The sequence below is a fragment of the Scleropages formosus genome, chromosome 9, assembly GCF_900964775.1.
Source record: "Scleropages formosus chromosome 9, fSclFor1.1, whole genome shotgun sequence".
NCBI lineage: Eukaryota > Metazoa > Chordata > Actinopteri > Osteoglossiformes > Osteoglossidae > Scleropages > Scleropages formosus.
In genome coordinates this window covers 29,036,141-29,062,237 of record NC_041814.1, presented here as the reverse complement: position 1 = coordinate 29,062,237, position 26,097 = coordinate 29,036,141, and the positions used below count along the sequence as shown (strand labels likewise).

General features: G+C 43.8%; 2 protein-coding genes, 1 long non-coding RNA gene and 1 other non-coding gene across 4 annotated transcripts in view; 3 read left to right on the top strand and 1 right to left on the bottom strand.

Annotated features, from left to right (window-relative positions):
* LOC108937103 (extended synaptotagmin-2-like) overlaps positions 1 to 2,349 on the top strand; it is a 39,182-nt gene extending 36,833 nt beyond the window's left edge. The window contains exons 21-23 of the mRNA XM_018756866.2: positions 334 to 439; positions 545 to 594; positions 713 to 2,349. Of these exons, the coding sequence (XP_018612382.1) occupies positions 334 to 439; positions 545 to 594; positions 713 to 758 (202 nt within the window). The 3' untranslated portion in view covers positions 759 to 2,349. The remainder of the gene's footprint in view (positions 1 to 333; positions 440 to 544; positions 595 to 712) is intronic.
* Positions 2,350 to 5,142: 2,793 nt separating this feature from the next.
* On the bottom strand, positions 5,143 to 5,214 carry trnap-ugg (transfer RNA proline (anticodon UGG)). Its single transcript has one exon. It is a non-coding gene; the product is annotated as a tRNA-Pro (tRNA).
* A 265-nt stretch (positions 5,215 to 5,479) lies between these two features.
* On the top strand, positions 5,480 to 24,419 carry ncapg2 (non-SMC condensin II complex, subunit G2). Its single transcript, XM_018756861.2, has 29 exons — positions 5,480 to 5,524; positions 6,172 to 6,256; positions 6,821 to 7,012; positions 7,679 to 7,793; positions 8,705 to 8,862; positions 9,510 to 9,644; positions 10,217 to 10,311; positions 11,012 to 11,081; positions 11,358 to 11,444; positions 11,737 to 11,829; positions 12,093 to 12,218; positions 13,258 to 13,437; positions 14,984 to 15,136; positions 15,224 to 15,446; positions 15,618 to 15,721; positions 15,924 to 16,097; positions 16,282 to 16,352; positions 16,693 to 16,846; positions 17,452 to 17,625; positions 18,121 to 18,237; positions 18,576 to 18,701; positions 18,852 to 18,951; positions 19,097 to 19,287; positions 19,718 to 19,861; positions 20,373 to 20,476; positions 21,368 to 21,468; positions 21,900 to 22,002; positions 22,863 to 22,955; positions 24,083 to 24,419. The coding sequence occupies exons 2-28, from the start codon at positions 6,179 to 6,181 to the stop codon at positions 22,912 to 22,914; spliced, it is 3,420 nt and encodes a 1,139-aa protein (XP_018612377.2). The 5' UTR covers positions 5,480 to 5,524; positions 6,172 to 6,178; the 3' UTR covers positions 22,915 to 22,955; positions 24,083 to 24,419.
* Positions 24,420 to 25,144: 725 nt separating this feature from the next.
* The window catches only part of LOC108937099 (uncharacterized), a 42,462-nt gene continuing 41,509 nt past the window's right edge, over positions 25,145 to 26,097 (top strand). Inside the window, exon 1 of the long non-coding RNA XR_001966325.1 lies at positions 25,145 to 25,437. This is a non-coding gene — a long non-coding RNA (uncharacterized LOC108937099). The remainder of the gene's footprint in view (positions 25,438 to 26,097) is intronic.

The following is a 26,097-nucleotide window of genomic DNA, read 5'->3' as shown; positions in this document are numbered from 1 at the left end:
TGTGTTGGGTGGAGGTGGAGTCAGTACCTCTGTTGGCCAATCAGTATTTTGAAGGGTGGAGTCAGAAGGGCTGTATTAGCCATTCGGTACATCGGTAGGTGGAGTTGGACCATCAGTACTGGCCAATGAGAGTGTTGGGTGATGGACTGGATGGCTATGTTTGGAGAGCACTACTAGCCAGTTAGGTTAAGTTGTAGACACAGAGGAGCTGTACTGGCCAATAAGAATTTTAGGAGGTGGAGTCAGAGGGACTGAGCTAGCCAATTAGTATGTTAGTGGGTGGAGTTTGAAGAGTTGCGCTAGTCAGTGCCAAAGTCTTCAACTTGTTTGCAGGCTCGAGTTCAGCGTTACCAACGTGGAGCTGCAAAGAAGGGTTCTGGATGTGGCTGTGAAGAATGGAGGGGGAATCCTATCCAAACACAAGGGGCTCCTCGGGAAGGTGCGTGCTTTGGCCCTTCGGCTGCGAAATTGATCCTTTTTCAGAAGACCGACCAAGGGCAAACCCATTTCCACTGCGGACTGACCCACAGTATCCCTTTCACAGGTGCTTGTGGATCTGTCGTCTGAAGAAATAGTCAAAGGACATACAGAGTGGTAAGGCACACATCTCGGATTGGTCCTGAGACGGATCATGAGACTGGCGTAGCTCAGTAAGCATGTCTGTGACTGGGAACCTCATTACAGCTCTGATGTCCATTCCCTTCCTTGTCAGGTATGACCTCTCTGAGGATGGTTTCCAAAGATCTGAACAGACCTAGTGGTCCCAGAAGGAGAGTGTGATGTCAACAAGCAAGCATCCCCACTGGCAAATCTTTGCAATCACCACCCGCTTTACAAGCTTTTATAGTGTTATGTTTTATTATGCAGCGAACGCACTGTTTACCCTTGCTTTTGTACTACGGTTCCTAAGATCCTAAGACCTAGACACCATAGTAGTCTGCACGGTTATTTAACATTGCTCAGTTCTCTCTGTTTTTATTGCCACTTCTTATTTTCTTGTGCAAGAGGTCAGAGGGGTCTGATGATGCTCTGAAGGAGTGGAATCCAGGGAAAGTGTTGGACTGCACTTGGAAAACATTTGTCATTGCTTGATATACCGTGTCCTTAAAGCCAGAAGTCTATTATGTCCAACAAAAACCTTTCCTTATTTTTTAAATGTTGTTTACCCTACCTTGTTTGTCTTTATGAATCATGTTTGAGAGTTAACCAGAGAGTTTTGTGAGAACACCACCAGCTACCCTCTGTATGTTTCTAAAAGAATGTAATTCCATGTTTGAAATTAATGTGCTAAATGCAGACTTGTTCAGATTGTCTGGTATGTGATATAAAGGATAATGAAAATATGAAGTGCAGCATGTATAAATCTGGTAGCTCGTAGGGATATGGGTTGCGAAGATGCAGCATCCCGAAACACATTCATAGCACTTTGTTATAAATCACATTTCGTTTTCCAAAGACTATTGCTGTGTCAGTAAAACATCTAGCTGTTGACATGGAGTACCATGTTCTCTCATATTTTGTAAAACAACAATAATCAATATAGGGAAAAAAAGACATGTATATGCCATATAATTCAAATATGAATGCATTTGTCAATGATTTTGCAATGCGATTTAAATATTTAGCCCTGAGGTGGTTTTCTTCTGCTTGCATTGTTTACATTTATATAGAAAAATTATTGGAAAATCATTACTATGATGTCACACAGCTGTTGCTGCTGCATGCCAAAGACAGGACTGCGCATTCTGACTCTGCAACTGAGAAGGTAGATGTAGAGGCAGAGTGCATGTGCTACCATGGCAACGTGGGCCATAGCAGTCTAAGCACATGCAATTTGTTTCGTACGCGCTCCGCTGCTTCATTTTCCTCCCGAGATCACACAGGTATGATTTGAATGGGCTTTAATATAATATTTCTTCCACCTGTACAGACACGGTTTCTGCAGATCCCGGGGAGTTGCTTATGAGTGCACGCAGACACACAACTTTATTGCTTTGAAAGGCGTTAGATAAATAATGTGCCTTTATGGAAATATGGATTTTCTCTCTCTGACAAGTTGGTCACGGCTGCATGCGATGTCTGAGCATCTGTGCCCCTTTTATTTATGTTCTCTTAATTTAGTCCTTAGTCTCTTAGTTCTCTTAACTTATTAATCCTCAAGAAAATGTATATGTTGCAGTCTTTTTATTCTTGTTATCGTTAAGAAAGGTCGTCCTTGATGTTCCTCTGTGCCGCAAGTGATTCTGCAGGTTTATGCACCTTATTTATATCGTGCCTTAAAAACATGACACTGAAAAATGATAAATGGTGGGACTTCGGCGGAGGAGACACATGTAGGGTTTTTTGCGTCCGAGAAACTTTTCCTGTTGGTGTTTTATGTAATAAAGAGGTATTGCCTTTAAACACTTTTGTTGTCATTGCTTATGTGTACAGTATTTATACCGTGTGTTTTAGTACATGTACAGCATTTTGGAACAATTGCAACATTACTGTGGGATCTGAACCTGTGACCAGATGTGTGTGCCTAAATCTGATGAACATGCCATGGAGTCAGCCCTGACTCAGCAACCGCTCATGTGCTTTTCCCCCGCCTTCTTCCATGCATGTCGGGGGGTACAAACACAGGGACTAATGCGCAGACTCCACCCCTCAAACTCGGATGCTACGCCCGCTGAGCAGTTTAGGAGCTGAGAGGTACTGGCTTTACCCTCTGGGCCACCATGTCCCCAGCCGCCTAAAGCTGGTGCATGTTTAACCTCTACTCCTCAAACTGCAATACCATGAAGAAGGGGATAAATGGAGAAAGCTAATGATGCGGACTCCCATGCAGTGTGTGTGATGGTTATGTTTCCACCCACATGGTCATGATTCTCTGTCTGGGAACAGGAGGGGTGTTTTTTTTTTTTTTTTTTTTGTTTTTGTTTGTTTTGTTCCAAACTTTTCGGGGCAACAGTGCTGAGGAGTAGCAACCAGTCCTTGCAATCTGAAGGTTTCTGGTTTGAGTCCCCCAAAGTACTCTTGATCATGGCACTTGCCCTGAATTGACACAGTAAGGTTTGCTTCGAAAATAACACTGTATAACTACTTAAAATTTAAAATATATTGCTATGCTATTACAATATGACAATTCTATGTGAAGATAATCAAGTTTCAACACAATAAACTGAGTGCAGTGTTTTCTCAATATATTTAATGTATGAAGTGTCGGCATAAGATATTTGAAGATTACATGAACTTATTGTTCTAGTTATCATGATTAATTTTCACTAAGTTATGTACAGATACATTCCCTTTTACACAGAAGGGTATTATCACTGGAGTGATTGAGGGAAAGTACCCTAATCAAGGGTATTGTAGGGATGGGATTTGAAACCAGCTTGCATGGCAGCAGCCTTAACCACTACACTACTCACTGTCCAGTTATTGTTCGATATTCATCAACTACTTGTTTATTCCAGAGTTGCAGTTGTTCTGAGTCTATCTTGGAAGCAGAGGGTATAAGGCAGGGTACAGTCCTTCACAAGGTTACCCATCAGACACACACACACACACACACACACACACACAGAGTAAGGGCAATTAAGAGGAGCCAATCTACCTGAAACACGTCCGACCCCACAGCCAAGGTGTGTGCCACCATGTCAAACTATTAACCTTTTAAGAGCTGGTATCTTTGTCCACGGAAACTTGAAGATCACCTTTGCAATCATGTATCCATCTGAAACACCTTTAGAAAATATGTCTGTGAAGATTCTCAATCATCCAGGTCATGGTATATCTACTGAAGAAGCCACTTGGATGAGTGGTGAAATGTTTTCAAGAAAACTCATGCAAGTCCAGTTGCCTTTGTTTTAGCTTTGTTTTTTAGATATACCTTTAGAAAATACTCTACCCCCTTGGACATTTTCATGTTTTATGGTTTTACAACATTTAATCACAATGGATTTAATTAAGCTGTTGACACTGACCAAGACAAAGAAGAAAATGCATTTTACGAATCTATTTTGAATTAATTACAAATATAAAACAACCTGAGTGCTCAAGTTCTCATACTCTGAGAAATGTGGTGTGGTCAAGTCAGCACCCAGACCTCAATCCTGCTGAGAGCTTGTGGTAGGATTGAAGACTGCAGATCACTCATGGTCACTCTTGGTCTATGAGGAGTTCTGCAAAGAGGCATGGGGTCACAGCGAGTAGTGCTGCTGCCTCACAGTGCCTGGGTGGTGCGACAGGACATGGGTTCGATCCCTGCTCAGTCTGTGTGGAGTTTGCATGTTCTCCCCATGTCTGTGTGGATTTTCTCTGGGTGCTCTGGTTTCCTCCCACAGTCCAAAGACATGCTGTTCAGGTTCACCCATAGTGTGTGAGTGACACAGAGAGTGTGTGTGTGTTCCATTGATGTATGGATGAGTGACCCATTGTAAGCAGTGTATCTAGCAGTGTAAGTCACCATGGTGATTAAGGTGTGTGGGCTCATAATGCTGCATAGAGTTTGTTAGAAGATGCTTTGGAGAAAAAGCATCTGCTGAATAAATAAAGATGAGGGTGCGGTGGTGCAGCCAGCTTGGCCAGGTCCTGCTCTCTGGTGGGTCTAGGGTTTGAGTCCTGTTTGAGGTGCCCTGCGGTGGACTGGCATCTTGTCCTGGGTGTGTCCCCTCCCCCTCCAGCCCTGTGCCCTGTGTTGCTGGGCTAGGCTCCAGTTTGCGGTGACCGTGCTCGGGGCAAGCAGCTTCAGCCGGTGTGTGTGAGAATAAATAAATGTGAGAGGAACGGACAAAAAGTGTCTATCAACCGAAATGGACTCAATAGTGAAATTACAGTCAAAGGTGCCACTGATAAATACTGGCCTGAATACTTCTGCACTCAGTTGTTTAATGTTTTAATTTTATATTTGTAATTAATTAAAATTTTATCTGCAGAAATGTCTTCACTTTCACACTATGGAGTGTTTTCCTGTTGATCGGTGTCAGACAACTCTTATTGAATCCACTGCGGTTCAGCATTGCAGAAGCCCAAGTGGACTGAATTCTTCTTAAAAGTGCTGTAGTCCGCAGGGTAAGTACTGTACTTTTACCGCGGGGGATTCGTACCCGAGCTCTTCACGAGGAGGAACACCTACGAACCGCAGTGAAGGAAAAGTACGGGCTCGTCCGGGATTTGAACCCGGGACCTCTCGCACCCAAAGCGAGAATCATACCCCTAGACCAACGAGCCAGCTGTACAACGACTGTCGTCACAACTATACTGAGGATAAATTGGCGCCATTAAATTTGAAAATCTGAACGTTTTTCTAAAAACTGTCCCAAAAAGTTCAAGCGTCTGCAAAGCTGACGAGCGCAGTTTATAGAAAAGCTGCGATCTCACCCCGGACGCTAAAAGCCACGACGGTTTTTCACGCAGCGACTGCTCACAATTGACGGCGGGGACGCGCACGTCGTCTCGACGGCATGACGTCGCGACCCGACGCAGTACTCGGGCGCGCAGTTCGATTTTGCGCGGGTTGAGGGAAACCGCTGCAAAAGAGGTGGGTAACGATACAGAGAAAAAGAAAACGTTATGAAATCGGCTTCGGTTGTTTACAGAATAAATATGTATATCAAAGTCTGTATCTCTGGCGCTCAGAATATGAAGTTTGACTGGGAGTTCAGTTTTTAACGTACGGTACGGTCACGGGCGAGTGTAGGAGAGCTGTTTGACCGGCGTTAGCAGCATGCTAACACTGTGACTGTTAGTAACAGACGCGTAGCTCACCGGAGACCATTGTGCAGTGTTTATTTATTTATTTATTTATTTGTTTGTTTGTTTGTTTGTTTGTTTGTTTGTTTGTTTACCTTGCTTGCGTGTGCTTTTACTTTAACTTCCATTAGTTTTATGCGAAAGTGCTGACAACTTACGTGTCGTGATCTGGACGTATGTATCCAGTCCAGTCCTAGGTTCTTCTTGCCTCTCACCCTCACCCAGGTCTGATAGATACAGCCATACATGAATACACAGAGAGACAGATACATAGATACACAGACATATATAGATACATATAGATAGATAGATAGATACTATATATATATAGATTTAAAACCAAGCGCAGAGAGTAAATTAATCAAAATAAATGTTGTCAGTGCAAGACTTTGTGCCCCCCGGTTCTGTTCATTTTGTTTCATGTTTGCTAATCAGCTCAATCATGTCGAAGAGGGAGGCCTTCCTGCAGTCAGTGTGCAGAGACAACGTGGAGCAATTCCTCACCTTCCTCCAACAACATGTGAGTCTCTTTGTTCTGATTATTACATCCACATTCTAATCCAGTTTTCAGTATTTTGCACATTCAAAGTGTTGTATTAGTCCAAAGTAACTGGGTGGAACCAGAAACCTTTTTGTTACGTATCCATGTCTATAATTACTTATACATAAATAAAGCGGAGGTTTTCTCAATAATTTTTTTCTAAATCTACATTAAATGATGATTAAGGACTTGTGAAATCAAGAAGGTGATCTCTGTCAAGGGTACAACAAGGTGGTAAATATCTGGTTTTATCTCCTGTTTTTGTCTGACTCTCCAGCAGATGCTTTTGTCAAAGGCTGCTTTCATTCAGGAGTTGTAAGTCTGGGTAAAAATACATTGTGTATTTTACTGAGAAATTTGTATTAAGCAGTCTTGTCAAGGTTGCAAGAACGTTGACCTTTATAGGACTTGAATATGGACCCTTCTTTTTGTACGTTGGCCTCCTTTGTTGTACCTTGTGCCTTTGAATATGTGTCGGTGCAAGCTGTGTTTGTTGCAAGCAAAGAACCTGTGGCAGCAGTTTGACGTCTCCTCACTATGCAGGAGGACAGAGCGGACCCGTTTGACCTGGAGGAGGTGTTGCAGGAGATATCTCAGGATCAGAGGAAAACATTGTGGGGACAGTTGACACCACTCTTGGCAGATACCCTGGTTGCGTACCCCATTGAGAGGTGGGATGGTGGCCTGAGTGATGACAGTGCAGATGAGATGGAAGTGGAGGTGTCCTCTGACCTGGTGAGATAGTCTAACATATAAAGATTGCGATACAAGATATAAATGGGGTCTTGTTTGTTTACATGCCATATGTCTGTTTTAGTGACCTCACTTTCTCATTTTATTAAAACAAGATTTTGCTCAAGGTACAAACACACATGTATAGTCAGTTGATTAAAGTTTGTTTTTGTGTAGCACACATGGGTGCTTCAGAGCACATTGTAGAAGAGGTGTAAGGAATGAACAAAAGTGCAATAAGAACTGAAACAAGTAGCACCAGTAATGTGCTTTCTGATGAACGTATGACCACAACTAGGACCAGAAGTCTTGTTGAAATCTATTTTGTTTAACTCCAGTGTTACTTTCACCCACTGAAGGTAAAAACACTGCGGAAGTGAGTTGAATTAAAGCAATCCTACACTGTTGTCGTGTTTGTTTACTGCAGTCTGTTCACTTGGTAGGTAAATGCTGGTCACATCGGTCCACTCCAGACTGTAATTTAATAATTATTATTACCCGCCTGTGTTGGGCTAATAATGTGTTCTCAGATTGGAAAGATATAAGGAAGAGAAGTGCTTTTATATAACTGTCTTATGAAAAGAGAGTTTAAACGTGCAGGAGGCCCACCGACAGCATGTGCCGGATTGTTGAGAAGTGTAACACGCTGGTTTCTGTGCCCTTGTTTAGAAATGCACCATGTCAGTGATAGCAGGAGTGACTGCGGTGGCAACATTTTCCCTCAGTGTCATTCAGCCAGAGGACTGTTATGATACTTTGCTGGACTGTGTTAACATACTAAATGGTAAGAACATATTTTACACCTTTACTACTGTGTCCTCTGAGATGGTACCTGGGTAGCAGTATAGTGTGAGTTGTCTTTGTGTAAAGTGTTGTTTCTGGAATGAAAAGCATATACTTTTAAAATGATTTTGGAGTATCAGGAACTTCCAGTACAGAGAAGAAAAGTAACCTCAGGATGTAATTAGTATAAAGTGGAGACATTATGTGAAAAGAGGTGGCAAGTGTCACATTTTCTAATGTGTTCCCTAAAAGAATTTTTGGATAGTTTTTGGTAGTGTTCATAAACCATAAAAAGATGTTTTAGGGGTTGGAATTATTATTATTTGTTTGATACTTTTCCCCAAACGTCCTTACAAGGGACAGCTGGTAGCACAGTGGTTACAGCTTCTGCTTATGGACCCAAAGGTCACATGTTCCGGTCCCAGCTAGAGTACCCTTGAGCAAGGTACTTAGTCTGAATTGCCCCAGTAAAATCACCCAGCTGTGTGGATGGGTAAATAGTTGAAAGTAGCTTAACAGCAGTTTTGGAGAAAAGTGTCAGATAGATGTAAATGTGCAATGTGAGGCCTTTATCCAATGCGTCAAACTGTTTATTAATTCATACAGTAACGTAACAGTCTTGCTCACATGTAAGTGCTTTACTGTAGGACATTACAGCATTGACTTGAGATTAACCAGCAACTTTCAGGTTATGTCATCATTCCTAAACTTCTGCTACTGACTGTCCAAAATGTGATATAAAATACATTTACACCTTACCACCCTCTAGCTTTTAAAAAATGTTTTAAATACAACATGAGTCATCCAAAAAGTCCCATTTTACACTTGTGCTACGTTTCTGGTGGTGAGAGGGACTGTTGTGGGGTTAATGGTCATCTCTTTTTTTCCACACCACCCCACACTCGCGTGCAGACATCCTGGGTGCCCTGCCGGCCTCAGAGGCCCAGCTACAGCTGTCCATCGTGCGGCTCTGTGAGGCCTGGTGGAAGAAGGGTCTAGAGGGCAGGGATCCCCTGGGTCAAACTGCTTTCCTCCGGTGCCTGGAGAGGACGCTGCTGCTCAAGAACCCGGTATGAAGGCAGATCTTTGTTTATTGATCCATGTATTCATTTGTCCATCCTCTGTGTAGTCATTTTACCTTGGAATACAAGACAAACCATTAAATTTGTTGATTTTACAGCATCTGCAATTCTTTCTGTTCCTGCTAGTGTTTATTTTTATTATTTTGGTTATTATATATACAGTAAGTTTACATTTTTTTCATTTAGTGGATGCTTTTTTCCAAAGCGACTTACAGCATTAGAACTTTGTGGTTATTTACATTTATACAGTTGAGTAATTTTGACTGACTCAATTCAGGTTAAGTGCCTCGATCAAGAGACTATATCACTAGTGGTTTGAATTTACTGTATGTCCTTTGAGTGCAAGGCAGTGAGTCTAAACATTACACCACCTGCTGGCCTAGTGCTCTCTTACCTCTGTACAGTACTTGTACAACCTTGTCTTGCGAGTCATAGCGTTTAGTATAATTGTTTGAATACAATCCTCTACTTTCCTTGTTAGTTCTGTATAATAAATAATTTGTTCTCTTTGCCACACTGGTTTGAGTTGGACAGCTGTTTCATTTTTCTGTATCTTGTGCTTGAGGTGTGTGTACATTCGATACCCGTTCACCTGTGCCATGTGTATCTCTTCCCGCATCCGGTGTGCTCATCAGGGCCCTGATATCGGTCGCCTGTGGGGTTTACACGAGGTGCTGCAGACCATACCCTTCGAGTCCGAGGGCATCAAGGAGGTGACGGACCTGCTGCTGCAGTGCTTCCTGAGTGTGGCCCACATCCGGCGCGAGGAGGTAGGTGCAGTGCTGCTGTCTTTACTCCTTCTCCCACTGACTGGCTCCTCCTTACCGCACTCAGGCAAGTTTCTGCAGTGGACAGAGCTGGAACTGTAGGATTTCTTGTTTCGGAGCTTCAGCCTTGCATAATATTCACAGTGTTCTGGTACCTCACTGCTCCTGGGGTGCAGGGTGTGGATATTGGTTCAAATCTCACTCAGTCTGTGTGGAGTTCACATCTACTCCCTGTGTTCTGGTGGGTTTCCTGCTGCAGTCTGGAGACTTTTTTTTGAAGTGAATTGGTGACTGCATAACCTGCAATTGTGTGTCTGTGTGTGTTTGAGAGTGAATGAGAGTATGTGTGTTAGATTGCCCTGTGATGGACTGGCGTCCCATCCAGGGTGTACCCTAGCTCTTCCTCTGTTCCTGGGTTAGGCTCTGGACTACTGCAGCCCAGCACTTCTGTGGGTGGTTGTTGATAGTGAATGAATCAGTGGATGGATTGTTCCAGAGGCCTTCACTGGAGCGCATTTGCTCTGAGGTCCTCCTAGCATCAATAGAACTATAATGTCTTTTCCACACCCCCAAAGGGACGCCGCTTTCTGACCTTTCTCTTCAGCTGGAACGTGAACTTCATCACAATGATTCATGGAACCATCAAAAATCAGCTGCAGTTCTTCTCCAAGTAAGTGTCAGCCTGCTCTGCTCTCAGAGATGAACCCTTGCAGTGAAGTTTGGATAGGTGTGTTACACAGAGGTAGCAAACACATAGTGCCAGTTTGAGGTAAAGTACAATACACTGACCGCTTACTTCACAGGCACAACTGGGACCAGAAGTCTCTTCATAATTCAGTTGGTTTATAAATCCAAAGTTTATTTGACCATTAAGTTGCTATCAAAGCTTAATACTTAATACAGATGGACCAACTATTCACAGTTTAGTTTCCGTAAGATTCTTGGGCATGGCTACCATAAATAAAATTTAAAAAAAGTTATTTAAACATTTTTGTGTTGTCTTTACTGCCAACCAATGGCAGAGTGTGAGAATGCACATTTCTTTTTTCTGCAATGGAAAAATGCATATTTAATGGTGAAGGAAATAAAATTTAAAAAAAAAACAGAACTGGAAGTGTTCATACTTTGAAAATTCATAACTTGTCTGCATGTATCACAAGGAGCCAGTGTGCTCCAGTAGCACACTAGTAAGAATAGCACAGCGACACAGATCTGTTAGCTAAAGGCTGAAGTGTTAGCTGAGTTGGGGGGATCGCGTCCTGGAGGTCTACTGTAGAGCTTGGTCTCCAGCATCCTTGACTGTGTGAAGTGAAATTGTGCTCATTTACTTGTTTCTTTGTACCCTGGTTAAATTACTCTGTTTCCCTCAGGTCCATCACAGACCACATAGCAGACATATACTTTCGAGCCTGGAAGTCTGCTTCAGGAGTCATTCTGGAGGTGGGCAGACACTTTCAGACCAGTTGTCAATTGCACGTGTGTGCCCCCTAGTGGCCAAACACAGCAACACCTATTTCATGCACTTCCATGGTTTGAATATTTAGGTATCTTAGCAACAGGAGGCCTTTTTCTCTCTTTATATTGGGAATGTTTGCACACCACCATCACACCGCAGAATAAGACCCACCAGATGTGTTTGCTGTCTGCTGTAAAATTTGGGTACACTTGACCTTTCGTTGCAGCGTACTCTAACCGCTCTTCCTATTACTTCTGAAGGAAATAGAGAACGCCTGCATCCAGGACTTCATGCAGCACGCCGTGCTCTTGTACAGGAACTCTCCTGTCCACCCCAGGGTCCGGCAGGTGAGCGCTGCTGCGGTGCGCTGTGGCAAAAATTGGCCTCATTAAACGGGGCTTAGGAAGACTTTGCGCTGAGAGTGTCAGTGTAATACCTGGAGAGAATCGTGGTGGAATGAGATTTTCCTGTGGAGGAACCCTTCGAAGGTCACTTTTGTATAATTTCAGCACGAAAACACTGAAAGAGAAAACAAGTGGACTCCTCTTCTACCAGAATATTGTTTGTTCTTTGCCTTTTGCTCACTGTGATTTGTGAAGAGGTGTCCCTGTGACCATAACTTCTTCCCCCCCACCCCAGATACTCAGCCACTTTCACAAACAGAAGCTCCGACAGGGGGTGGATGAAATGCTTTTCCGACTCTACAAGCCCATTCTGTGGAGAGGACTCAAGGTAAGGTAATTGTGGTACTTTTTATTTGATCACAAAGTATGTATTTACATCCTGCAATCTATTTATAGAGCTGGATAATTACTGAGTGTATTAGGGTTAGAGTGGAAGTTCCATTTTGGGGTTTGACCCTGAAACGTGTTGGTGTCAGGATGACTATGCTATATATGCTGTCTCTGAAAGCGGTCCTTACTATTCTTTAAATTGGGGTCATTTGTACCCTGTGGGTTATGTTGGTAATGTTGATTCGTGTGGCAAACTTGCAGGCAACGAATTCGGATGTGCGCGCCAACGCTGCCCTGCTCTTCACTGAGGCCTTTCCCATCCAGGACCCCAGTCTGAGCAGCGAGAAGATGGACGAGGCCATTCAGAAACAGCTCGACTTGCTTTTCGTAAGTCTGTCTGGAGGCTTTCAAGCTCCAAATGTTCAATGTTAAAATTCCAAATGTTTACACACATGTAAATCTTCACACTGTTGTACAGCGTGTTCTCCTTGGATTAACAGACTAATTAGGAGTGTGTCCCATATGCAGAATGTCTGTTAAATCCAAGTGTGCACGAAGTCCACTCAGTCTGTGTGGAGTTTGCATGTTCTCCTCGTGTCTACGTGGGTTTCCTCCAGGTGCTCTGGTTTCCTCCCACAGTCCAAAGACATGCTGTTCAGGTTCACCCATAGTGTGTCACAGAGAGAGAGAGAGTGTGCTCCACTGATGTGTGGATGAGTGACCCAGTGTAAGTAGTGTAAGTCACCTTAGTGAATAAGGTTTGTGGGCTGATCACACTACATAGTATCCATTGGAAGTCTCTTTGGGGAAATAAATAAATGTAATTTAAATGTAAAGTAGCATCCATATGTATTAAGATTAAGAAGTAATTAAGATATTAAGATTAAGTAGCATTTTTATGTATGTGTATTCTCTGAGATGTACCTCACTTTGGAGAAAAGTGTCTTCCTAAATTAATAAATGTATATGAAACTAAATTTAAGTTAAATAAGTGATATTTTTCGAAGCACAGTACTCAAGTTTATGTGAAAAACAGCAAAAAATCATTTGTAATGCAGCACACCATATGTAATTTGCAACAGAAGGGACTATGCATTAGATACATGTTACATTTACAGCACGACTGGCTAAGGACACACATTCCGACATCAACAAGGCTGTAATGGGAAAGTAGGGACATGTCAGTTATACGGTTTTGTCCATTAAATCCAAAATGTTAAATGGATTTACTGTACTTGGATTTTGATGCCATTTTAGGAGTTCTGTACATGTTGCTTATGAATTAGTTGACAAAGCCTGCACAGCTTTAATGACATGATCATGTTCTCATGTGATAGGACCCCCAGCTGGCGATGTTACTCTGGCACATGTGTGTGTCTGTGTGTGAGAGAGATCTCTTAGTACAGTGTGCTCTATTTTTGGACAGTTGCTGTTGGAGGACCCCCAGCCGGTGGTCCGCTCCACAGCTGTGCTGGGCGTCTGCAAGATCCTGGCCAAGTACTGGGAGGTCATCCCCCCCGCCATCCTCACAGACTTCCTCAGGAAGCTGGTGATGGACCTGGCTGCCGACATCACTTCCCCCGACGTCCGCTGCTCCGTCTTTAAGGTACCCTCATAGTAGCTGGCGTAACCCTCTGTGGGAGAATTTCCTTGAATGTTCCCTCTGCTGATGAAGATTTACCTTTCTTTTTACTTTGTTCATTCGGACTTAAATGACTTATTGTCAGCCAAGATTTTCCTTTATGGTTCTTGTGGTTAGAGTTTCATTTCTGATTACAGTTTAGGGTTTGAATTTGAAGTCGGTTTACAAACTTGTGATCATGGACGTGAGGGTAATGAAACAGGGTAATCAAATGGCAAGATCCACAGCAATGTATTGCTGCCCAACAAAAAGGCGAGCTGTGGAATTGCGAGATTCCAGCTTTCTGGCTTTATGGCTTTTTTCATCTTGCAGGTCATGGGTACCCGTTGGCTGTATGAAAGTGTAAAAATGTGTACTGCACTTTAGTTGGCTAACCAGATACTTCACCTTTATTATGTAACAGCTGTCACTTGTGTTGTGGTTACACCTTCACTTCCATTCAAAGGTCTCAGGTTTGAATACCTGCTCTTGCTGTAGTACCATTGAATAAGGTAGGCTACTGACCCTGAAATGATACAGTAATAATTACCCCACTGTATAAATGGGTAAATCATTGTGAGTTGCTTCGTATGTAGTTGTATATAGCAGGGCTGTGGAGTCGGTACACAGAACTTCCGGCTCCAGTAACCCAAATAATTCCTTCCGACTCCACAGCACTACTCAGCAGTCATTATTTACTCTTTATATGCAAATTTTGGCAGAACTGGCAGATGACATTACCGCTTGGGGACGTATCATTCATATGTAAGCAGCTGACTGGCTGGACAGATACGCGTGCGCCATTTACCGGAAAAAAGTAAACTGCACGCTAATGTTTTGTTTACTTTTTAACTGGCCATCTTATTAATTGTATAAAATAAAAAAAACCTGTCGTATAACAGGAAAAGGTAACTAAAACAACATTCCTAATTTTATATGAAATGGGACCATTTGATGACTTGTTTTTGTCAATTTTTCTTATTTTTATTTTGATACTGTTTATTATTTTGTTACTATGACTACACCTTATTTTATTTGTTGAGCTGCTCCACCTTATTTACAGTGGTGCTTGAAAGTATGTGATCCTCTCGTGTCCCTTAGTTGTACCACTAAAAGGTCATTTAGTGAGAATCAGTGTTTCTCATGTCATATAGTAGGTGTGTAATGACCCTTTCCATGTGTTGCTTTAGAGATCATGTGTAGTAGAAACACGCAAGTAGTGCAGGTGTAAAAATAAGTGAAGCCCAAGTTGCATTGGTTAAACCAGGTAGGTAAGTAGAATCAGGTGTATAAATCATAATCATTTATTCATTTTATAAGAGTAGTAGATTTTCTGACTTTATTTTAACATTTTGTATAACAATAATGACCATCCTGGTAGTTATCACTTACTTTCAAGCATCACTGTAAGTATTATGCTATCCTAGTCCAAACTTGAAATTGTGAGTTACTTTGGGGAAAAAGCATCAGCTAAATTAAAATAAATAAATAATAATAACAATAACATATTGGTTGATTGTTCAACTGGCAGTGCATGGCTGTGATTCTGGACAATAGCCTGAGCCACCCGCTATTGGAGCAGCTGCTCCCAGTCCTGAAGAACAGCCTCCATGATAATTCAGAGAAGGTGCGCGTGGCATTTGTGGACCTTCTACTCAAGATCAAAGCCACCAGGGCTGCCAAGGTGAGAATCGCACCATCCAGTGGAGACCTATGGCTACAAGCTGCATATCTGAGTCAGTCAGCAATGTTCTCTTCCCTCTCCTCCTAGTTCTGGAAGGTGTGCTCCATGGAACACCTCTTGGCTAGGCTGGAAGTTGACTCCCGGCCTGTCTCCCGCCGGATCATCAACCTTCTCTTCAATTCCTTCTTCCCTGTCAATCAGTCGGAAGACGTGTGGTGTGAGCGCTGCGTCACACTCATCCAGATGAACCCCGCTGCTGCCAGGAAGTTCTACCAGTACGCACATGCCTTCACAGCGCCCACCAACATCGGTCAGTCAGACCCCTGCTCTCTCCACACACACACACACACACACACACACACACACATACACACTCTGGCATCTTCTCTAGCTTTTGTTATGAGGCTGAAATGTCAATGAGCTGCTACCCCGAATTTACCTGTAAGGACCTTGCTTGTTGTTTGTTGCCGGACTGTTACAGCGAAGCTGATGCTTACTATCCGCCGGTGCCTGAACGCCTGCATTCAGCGGAACAGGACAGAGGACCTGAATGAGACGGACAGCAGTAACAAGGAGAACGCAAGTGTGAGGACAAACTTCTAGTTGTGTATAAAGCTGCTTAACAGTGGCCAAGACTTTAGGCCACTGCTCCTGTTCACATCACTTCGCTTCACTGGAATGTCATTGTCTTTCAGTCACTAAGAGTTTTCAGATGTAAGCTGGTGAGATGGGTGGAAGAGAGTGCAGCTCATGTCTTGAGCAGTGGTGCTTGTTCATCTACCGCCAGGTTCTGGAGGATGTGCTCTCGGTGCAAGACATGGGCACCATGGCCAGCCTGCTTGAGGTGGTGGTCATCCTTTGGAGGAGCATCCGCAAATCCCTGGAGCACAACCAGGAAGCGCAGCAGTACACCTCCAGCAAGTTTGCCCAAGTGCTGCCCGAGTACTTCCGCATGTTCCAGGTGTGGAGGCGCCATTGATCCTCATGTTCTCGCCAGGCGTTTACACGTGGTGCTCTTAGCCGTGGCTTTGGAAACAGCGGCAAAGGCTGTTCGAGTGTACTGACCCCCTCCTAGGGTGGAAGGGCACTGGAAGATACATGCTTCCCTGGCTACCGATGCGTGACTTTGTTTCTGTTTGCGTTAGGATGAACGCTGCACTCCTCCGTTGATCCTGATGGCCTCCTTCATGCCTGCCGCAGCTGTGCCCACCTTTAGGTGAGTGTGACTGAAACTCCTGTGCTGTCTGCCACCTGCAGACTGGCGCTCAGACTTCACCCAAAGCAGGGTTCCTTACCTTGCATGTGTTTCCCAGCGGTACTGCAATGTTTGCTCTTCTGAATTCAAGCTGCTGGACCAACAGGGTGGTCCACAAGCTGCTGGACCAACAGGTGTAGACTATGGAGGACTAGGGTGGCAAGGCAGTTTGTGGACATCCCCAGTGCAGAACGTTGACAGTTTGACTGGAGCTGCCCTGGACAACAGGAGGATTGTGAGCTGTGTATTAGTAAGCTGTGCTGATGGAACGTCACGATTCAGGTGACTTCCCCTCCCGCAGCTGTGGCGTCCTGTCGAAGCTGCGCCGGTTGGAGGTGGGGGCTGAGCCATCCCAGTATACCATGCTTATTGACTGCCTGTGCAGCTGGGGCCATGCTGGACACGTCCTGGAGCTTATCACCGACTGGCTGACGGATTCCCTGCCCCAGAACACGGTATGACACGTGAGGGGTGTGATCTCTCGCAGTTGTCCTTCTGGGTTCCCACTACGTATTCTCAGTGGTCCATGCAATCGCACAATGATTCGAGTAAATACCACTTGCAGTTTGTTTTAATGAATGAGAACTTCATTAATTTTGAAGGAAATTGTATGAGGTTCAAGCAGCGTAAATGCAACAGGTTTGTGACAGAGCAACTTCATAATATCAGAAGACCCTGGAATCAGAAGTAAATAAATCACTTTTACACAAGCATGTAAGAGTAAACAAATGAGTAAAAGGAAATAAAAAGAGGTAATGGTACTACAGGTCGCTCAATATCAGTAAGAGGTCACGGAGAAAGGGTTTAGTTTAGAGCCTAACAGCTCTGCAGTGTTACTGTGTATAATTGTGTCAATTAATTAGTTTATCAGGAATGATTATTTAAAGAAACTGCCAAGCAAATCCCTTTACTAGAACTCGAGTTGCACATAAGTCAAGTGGATAACTGCATTCAAGACTTGTGACTGGAATTTTTTCCCTTTATCCTCCAAATTGCTCATGGCGCATGTTGGCTGTCATCGTGTGTCAAAAACCAGCATTTCGAGTGGTCTTGTTAGCAGGGCAAGCGGGACTCAGAGCGGCGAGTCCACATTCAGGAGACAGTGGATGCCAAGCCAGAGCTGGGCCTGGACTACCTGGAGTACATGTTGTCTCAGAGACCCCAACGAACCTGTCTGCTGGAACTCAGACAGACAGCGCTAAACCAGCTGCTCAAAGCGCTCAAGGCCTGGAGGGTAAGTAGCTTCTGCTCGCTCAAGGTTGCTGCTAAAGGGAGGGGTTGTTGGGTTTCGTCCGATTGCTCCTCTTGGTGTCCCAGTGTCCAATGAGGGCTGTGGCATCAGCTCAGTTTTGCTCTGCCTCCTAAAACAGTACAGGTGGTCTTTGACTTACGCCATATGCAACTTACAATGACTGGCCCCTTAACCATATTATTTAAGTCCCAATGCTATACTACCATGAACTACCATGACCTAGTGTTTGCTAAATACCAAGAAGCTCAGAATCATCACTTTAGGTGTTACCATATATAACGCTGGGTAAGGATGTTACTTCATAGTGGTGCAACTGGGACCTTGAGCAACTCGAACAGGACACCTCTCAGTCCCCACTCGTCTCATGGACCTCTGTGCATTGCTCACCCTGACTTTCTAGGGCTTTTCATCAAGTCTTCCATCGCACTTGTTTTGCTAGTTTTCGGTTTCAGTTCTGCTTTCTCGGTCTCTTGCCAGTCGGTGCTGTACGAGAACATGAGTTCAACTGAAAGCGGTCGCGATCGAAGCCGAGCAGAGACGGCCCTAAAGGCGTTTGCCGTTCACAGTCATCTGAGCGCCCTGCTTCTCCACAAGGTGAGTTGATGCTAATCGGCTCTGTCATCCCATCCTGTGACTGATGGTGGAAGAATCTCTTTTGCACCTGTGCACATTTCTGTGCTGCTTTTGCCTGTCTTCTTCTGTTTACTTTTATGTGTTCAGTGTTTGTTGTCCTTATTGTTTGCCTTATGCAGACAGCTTGACTGAAACACCTTCTACAATTCATGAGAAGGTATGCAGAAGTGCAGCCACACATTAAGTAAACTGCACATGTAGCCAGAAAAGTGTTTACAATGGTCATTTAGTGCCCATTTTAACATTTTTATTTATTTATTTATTTTAATGAATAACACCTTTTTTCTCTCCCTGTGTAGTTTCCAGAGGGACGAGGCTACCTGCAGGACTTGGAGCACTCCATGGCCTGGGTGGAGGAGAGGGCCCTCCCCTTCTTGCCTGCCCCCAGTCTGGAACAACAGGACCTGTCCAGATGGGTCGTAGAGGTAGGACTCCAGTGTGTCCTCTTTCAGACAGAGAGATGCTGGGGTGTGGGTTCGGTTTCTGACTCTTATCCCACGAGCACTTAATGATACAGTGCCCCCAGCTGCCTGCAGCTGTTGAAAAACCACCCTGTCGTCGTTTGTGTCGCACAGAACTGCCTGAGGGTTTGCAGGGACGTGACCCTGGTGGGCCTTGCTGACAAACAGTTCAAAGAGCAGGTTCTGCACCTGTGCTCCATCATCCTGCTGTCTGGTGAGTTCCTAGAGACCAGTAAATCTTAGTGGTTAAGGTACTGTTAAGGCTCCAGTTGCCCTGTAATAAGATGAGCTGCATGCCGCACACTGTCAAAACACATCAGCCTGATGTTTATGCCCTGATTTGTCCCGGTTTGCCCCAGAGGGTGGTCACCAATGTGCCCCGCTGCTGCTCTCTGTGCTCACGGAGGTGGCCCAGGAGTGTCTGGCTTTGAGCTCACAGTCTCGTAGCCATGACCTGGACATGCTGCTGTACGTTGTGGCCAACATCTTCCAGAAAGTGCTGGAGCTCATGGCACTCAAACTGCGCAAGGAACCTGATGACGGCCTGCAGGTGAGCGCCACTTGAGGGTTTGGTACAAGGTTTTATTCTTTATCTAATCGCATGTCAAAAGTTTCTTAGTGGAAACAAAATTTAATATGGAGAGTTATCCTGTTTTTGTGCTCTTTGGTCTGAATTTATTCTGTCAAAATAAATTGTGTGGAAGCTGAGAGTTTATTTGGAAACAAATCTATCAAATAAGTGGACAGGTTACAGTAAATATATCGTCAGTTATTGAGAGCTACTATGTGCTCAGAATGTAAAGAGTGATTGTTACAGCTGAGTGAAGTGGGTAAAGTTATGGTACGTCACAAATGAGGTTTGGGCTTTGTACAGTGTTCATAGTCTCACTCTAATATTGAACTGTGTGACAGTAACACAGCAGAGAGGGTTTGGAAGTGTAGAGATGCGAGAGGAACTCACTTGATGTGTCCCACTCTAGCTGTGCCAGGCGGTGTCGGCTGAACTTGGAGATTTTCTCAACGCTCTCCACGACTGGAAAGCTGTGAATCTGGAAGCCATCAACGGGGTGTTTTCCACTCTATTCGCTGCCATCGTTGTGGAGATCAGGCACTCCATTGTCAAGGTGAGACACTTGTTTAGGGACTCCAGGTGACACCCTGATTAGGGGTTGGGCTCAGTACCATAAGACTGCAGGTTTAGATTTCAGGATGGTCATACCCCTGGATAAAGACACGTATATGTATAAAATTAAAATATAACGCGCACTGCCGCCTCAGTTTTTGAAACGAACAAGTAATGCATTTTTGAAGGTTTATTTTGAATTTCCTGCACTTGCTTTGAGAAAATGCAACCTGCAATTATCTATCCAGCAGATAGGTGTCAGTAAAGAGCACCCAGCAGAATAGAAAGGTTTACAGCCTGTTTCCAGTGTTCCTGGGTGCTAAAGGATAACAAGATGAGTAACACTGCATATGTTCATGGGATAAATTTTCAATAATTGGCACAAAATAGGAGTTTGTGAAGGCAATATTTTTTAAGTTCAACAAATAATCGTTCATAGTTTAACATAATACACAGCGCAAGAATACGCACACAGCTTTAGATACTGATACTGTTCTGTATTTCACATGCAGGTTTCCTGTCCAGAACAGCTGACAGTCCCCAAAACCGTGCAGGACCTGCCCCCGCTCTCACGTTGCTTACTGGGGGTCATCCTCAGGTCACCTGAGGTCACCAGGTAACGAATGATAACTCTTTTCATTCAATAGGATCAGGATTTCACTTCCTAGACTCCATTTCGCATTTATTCCCCATAAGTTAGTGTGCGTGTCATGTGGAAGGTTATTCAACACATTTGACCAAACTCGGGATTAACAAAAAAAAAAAAGTTTGGCATGCACTTGGAATTTACTATCACAGCATGTTAGGTGTCTGAGCACGTTTTTTTGTCTATTGGGAAGATAAAACCTCTCATTACTGACAGACTGCTGTGGACTCAGTATTAAAAAAGGGGATGAAGAAATGATTTTTGAAATTTTGATTGAATGTCACAGGTTTGAAAGCAGCTTGTACTCTTGCTGCTTGCAGATGTGCCACTGCAAATCATGTGGAGTTAGGAAGGCACTGCTGTTTACTGCTTAACATTATTTTCACTCATCGTTTTTTGTAATATTTTCACCTTCCTGGGTTGTAAGTTGCTTTGGATGATGTCTGCAGTGTGAAGTTAAGAATGCAGGCCTCTATGTGCTAATCCTTCACCATAAATGAAAAGGATGGCTGAGGAGCCGAGATGGAACCTCATAAATATGCAGGGATTTCGCCTGTCTGTTAGCGATGTTCCTTGACTGCATTTTGTTTCCAAATGTCAGTCAAATGCGGCATTTTGAATCTGCCTCATTGACAGCAAAACTGTGCATTGTCAAGGCGGGTCCTTATAGCAGTGACCAGTGGGTTCTGGGTTCGAATCCTACGGGAGGGGCATAAAGATAGAAGATGTGGCATGTCACTGGGTGAAATATGATAGGTGAAACAAATGCAGCTTTTTACTGGATTTACCTGCCATCTGTTGCCCATTTCCCCTGGTGCATGTGGTTCGAGGGAAACTCCTGACATGAGAAATCTCTGTAAGGTCTTTCCTGTGCGAGACCTCTTCCTCGTTAGAGTCAGAGGCCATCGAGGACGTGACGGGACTGGCTGCACTGCTGCACATGTTGGCCGTGGTCGGACAGAGTGAGTGAATCCCATTCTATGGAGGCTGTGTGACGAGCAAGTCCACTGCTATTAAGGACCTTCTAACGCAACAGATTATTATTATTAACAACTTTTGTCTGCTGCAGATAGTCCAACTGTAGATGCATACACTTCTCCAAATTCTTTACATCGACACCGCAGAGCAATGTAATATACACGTTCGCTCAGCCATACACACAAAAGGTCATTTAGTCGCCAGTTCGCCTGAAACATGTCTTGAGACTGGGAGGAAACCAGAGTACTCAAAGGAAACATTTAACATTTCAAAGTTGGTTTGAAATGAAGGGTTTTGATACTATTAAGATACTATAAATATTACTATTGTATTATTATACTATGGCTTCATAAAACAAATGGTATAAATCAAAGGAATGTTACACTTTATTTTTTGCAAATTTTTTTTCTTTCAGTCGGGAAGTTCAAGTTGGAGCTCAAAGACATGGCTGTGTCTGTTCAGAGACAGCTCCAGAAACACAATGCTGTCATAGCCGAGGACAGCAGGACCATGGAGAGGTAGCGCTTCAGTTGACACAGCTGGAAGCCCTAGATGTTAACTTTAACAATGTGCTGTAGAGATGGCAATAGAAGGAAAACTAGCCTCAAGTGTGCCTGACTTTAAATCACCCTCATGCCACATTTACCTTTGACTCCGAAGATGAATTTGAATTATGGAAAATCATTGTCGCGTCACTTTGCAAGGCGACAGGGCCCAAATCATCCTTGTTTCAAACGGAAGGTATAGTTCCCGTTTCAGTCCTGTACATCGTGTGTGTGTGTGTGTGTGTGTGTGTGTGTGTGTGTGGCTGGTTTGGTGTACTGAAAGCTTTAGTTCACATCTGTTACATCAGCCTACTTGTACATGGTACATACAGAAATTTGGTCAGAGTCAAATCACAGTCCCTGCTCTGTCTCCAGCTGTATGGAGGAGGTGGAGTAACCAGGCCCTCAGACAAACACTAATTTTCCTCCTCATCTTTACCAAACGCTCACGTACCTCCCCGTTCGCTAAATGTCAAGTCATAAGAGCCATCCTTTCATCTTCATGACCTTAGCGGTGAGCCAGATGATCTCCGTCACTCACCTGCCGAAATAACATTTTTGTACCGTGAGGCACTCGTGAATGTCAGCGGGTGATTTCGGCTGAGAAGGGTTATTATTCTCTGGAGTGCACTTCTCTGGGAGCTGTGTTCCAGCGATGAATATGTCAGGATAAAACCGCTGTTTACTTGTTTTACCTCTTTCTCGCCAATTATTTCAGAATCAATTATTTCTACTGCGCGACATCAAGAAATTGACTGCTGCAGGTGATTTTTTTCCAGTGGGGCTGCCGTAGCCGCCTCCTTTCTGAAACAAAATTATCTCTGTCTTTGCAGGGTCATTTATTTGTCTGCCGTCAGGAGTGTGAACGATATACTGATGGTCTGACGGGGTGGAGGAGGGAGCTGGTCTGTGAAGAACAAAATAAGGTCAGATTTATTTTTTTCTTCTTTGATCATGTAGATATATAATTTATTTGTGTGTGTGTGTGTGTGTGTGTGTGTCACACACAGGCTCTTTTATGAACACAACTAGGATTGTCCAAAGTAATTTTTCTCTTTAGTTGCAATTAAATATTGCAACCTAATGAAAGGTTAATAACACAGACATCCTTTCATTTATTAATTGGTTAAAAGTTTAGTAAAACTGACTGATCCCAAACATTCCATTCAGTGTTTGTCGGATTTTGGCCACTTTTAGCTCTCTTTATTAGCCACACCGTAAAACCTTAATAGTACAGATATCCATCGGTTCATTTATAGCCTAGGTTTTCTCATAATCTTGATACTATTTATTAACTCTTTGAATTTTATTTGCTTATTTTTTTTGGGTGCAGTTTACTGTCATCTATTAGTCTGGAAGGCAGTTCGTGTTCCCTCAATGTCAGTCTGAAATTTAATAAAACTGCAGCCTCCCTACAACAATAATTCCTCGACCTTACAAAGGTAGTGCATTCCTGAAAACCCTTTGTGTAGTGAATTCTCAGTATTCAAAGGTGTCATTAACATTAGTTGCAGTGATATAAAATTTTTTGCATTCCTGAGCCTCAAAACTGACATCCATTAATGCTAAAATATCACCAAATCCCATTAAAATTGGCACAATGTCTTTAATAGGGTAGCTGATAATGTAGTGGTGGTGCAGTGTAAAGAGTGAGCTAAATAAATGCATGTAAATGTCTTAAATTGCTCAGCTGGTAAGAGGTGCACAAAGTCCAAATTTCATGCTCAGAAGCATGAAGTGCCTCGCAAGTCGAAGTAGGGGTATTAACTGAAATTCCCTCTAAAGTTCAGTTCTCGTAACTGGAATGGGCGAGTTGTTGAATGTGACTGTAAGTGAAGAAAAAGCAAATAACGCAGAAATAGTGTGTATCGCAAAATATGTAACTGGAACGCTCATAACAGAAAGCCTGTGTATTCTGTTTTTTTTTTTTTTTTAAAAAAAAAAAAAAAAAAGAAAAAAAGTGTCTGCATGCAAATCATTTGTTGCCTTACAGAAGGGTGCTGTATACACTGACCTTGTGTCCGGGATGTTCTGTGTGTGATGTGAATTACAGTACTCTGACAAGGGAAAGGCACAGCCCCACAGCCGATGTGACCTGGAATCTCCGTGCTCAGAAAGCCGAAGCCGATGGCCCACTTTCCTTTTGCAGATGCTGCTTGCGAGAATACCCAGCATGGGGGTCTTCAGAGCACTGCCTTTTCCCTCAGATCGGTTCACTTTGATCCTGCTTTCTGGATGGCTTGGAAAAACCTATACATGGAAAATATGAACGTGTCTCAGTACGATTAGTAATTTCTACTTCAGTTTACTTTGTTTTTATTGGCTGTTCATTGGTATAAAAATGAAATGTGTTCTTAGAACAAACAAAAATGTAAATATGAAAGGACAGGCCCCTGCAGGATGTGGTTCTTGTATATATAGCAGAAATGTGTTTTCCTTTCCTTGAGTCTTTGCTTTATTCTTTTTTTTCTTTCAGCAAATATAATTATGGGGTTAATGTGTGTTTTCTGGAACGTAACTGTTATCCATGTGGCCTGTCTGCCATTCTATACCGTCTGCACCTGTCACATGGGTTTGACTGTAGCCTTACAATCTAGAGGTCCTCTCTGTGAATCTCTATTCCTGTTGTACTGCCTTTTGTCTAGGAACTTATACTGCTTTGATACAGTGAAAATAATTCACATTTACTTATTAGACACATCTTCCACTGAACTCCCTGTAGTATTGTCAACCCCCACCCCTTATTCACCAAGGAGACTTACACTGCGTTACTCATCGCTGCAGTAGTGGAACACACACACACACACACACACACACACACACACACACACACACACACCCACCCTGAACAGCATGTCTTTGGGAGGAAATTCAGACAGGGAGAATATGCAAACTTCATACAGACTAAGTGGGGCTTGAACCCATGTCCTTTTGTACCACCCCGCTACTGCAAGACAGCAGCACTACTCGCTGTACTACCTTGTCATCCGGTTTACGTAACTTAAATGTTGCCTTATGTATTAAAAAAATGTCTAAAAACACGCAATATTGCGGTGTTCAGAGGTTCACAGTTACAGGTGTTACCTCTCTGCTGCGCCTTTCCGCTATGCGCGATGTGACGTCACCAAGCGGGGCGGGGCTCAGCGCCGCTTCCCAGCTGTGTGCGTGGGACGTCACGGCTTGGAGGCGGGGTCGCGCGCGTGTCGCTGTTCTCAGTGCTGATTCCGGTCGCCGCGAGGAACTAGCGCAGCGAGGTAGGGCGCGTGCGGCTCCCGGTGCCTTGCGCCGTCCCTCTTCCGTACGCTCGCTTCGCGAACAGTCAGCAACAAACAGCGACTAATTACTGAAAAACTTGCGTCCGTGTTCGTCTTATGAAACACCCGAAAGTACGAGCGCGTGGGAAACACGGTAAGTTTGCTCTGTCTTGCCCCGTGCGTGCGCGCGCTGTCTGCGCTTCGTCGGTGTCAGAGAAGAGGCGAAATGAATCGTAAAAAAAGTTAGAACTTAAAAAATGGTTTATTTTGAATATCAGCTGTTGTTACATTTATGTCATTTACGTATTCATCGCACAAAACAGCAGCGAAAGATGCGTCGCAGAGCTGAAAATGTGAAAAGTGAACTGAGGCGACAGCCGAGCGAGTCAGTCAGTCAGCAACGGGCGATGCTGCTGCCTGTGGTGTAAAAATTCAAACTTTATCATGGCTTCTTTGAAGTGTTTTCCTGTGATCGTCACAGTTATTCCTTGGCTTGGTGTGTGCGGTGTGTGTGTGGAGGTGTGTCGGAATATGTGTGTGTGACGCCGGTGCTGGATGGGACATGCCATGATGGTGGCACGCGACGGTAACTAACGGGGTATTATTATTAATTTGTCGCATGTGGAAAAGGACTTGTATGGTACGCGGTGTGTGTGTGTGTGTGTGTGTGTGTGTGTGTGTGTGTGTGTGTGTGTGTGTGATGGTGTCCGAAGGTACACGATGAGGACACTTGCTACTGCCTGACGGTATGTTACTCTAAGTGACAATCTGTGTGACATTGCGACGTTATTTAGCGGTGTGTGATGGTGCACAC

Bases quoted from the DNA above. Each gene is read 5' to 3' on its own strand.
- ncapg2 (XM_018756861.2), top strand. From the start codon at position 6,179: ATGTCGAAGAGGGAGGCCTTCCTGCAGTCAGTGTGCAGAGACAACGTG. The intron at 8,863-9,509 runs GTATGAAGGCAG...TGTGCTCATCAG, and splicing joins CGCTGCTGCTCAAGAACCCG to GGCCCTGATATCGGTCGCCT. The intron at 12,219-13,257 runs GTAAGTCTGTCT...ATTTTTGGACAG, and splicing joins AACAGCTCGACTTGCTTTTC to TTGCTGTTGGAGGACCCCCA.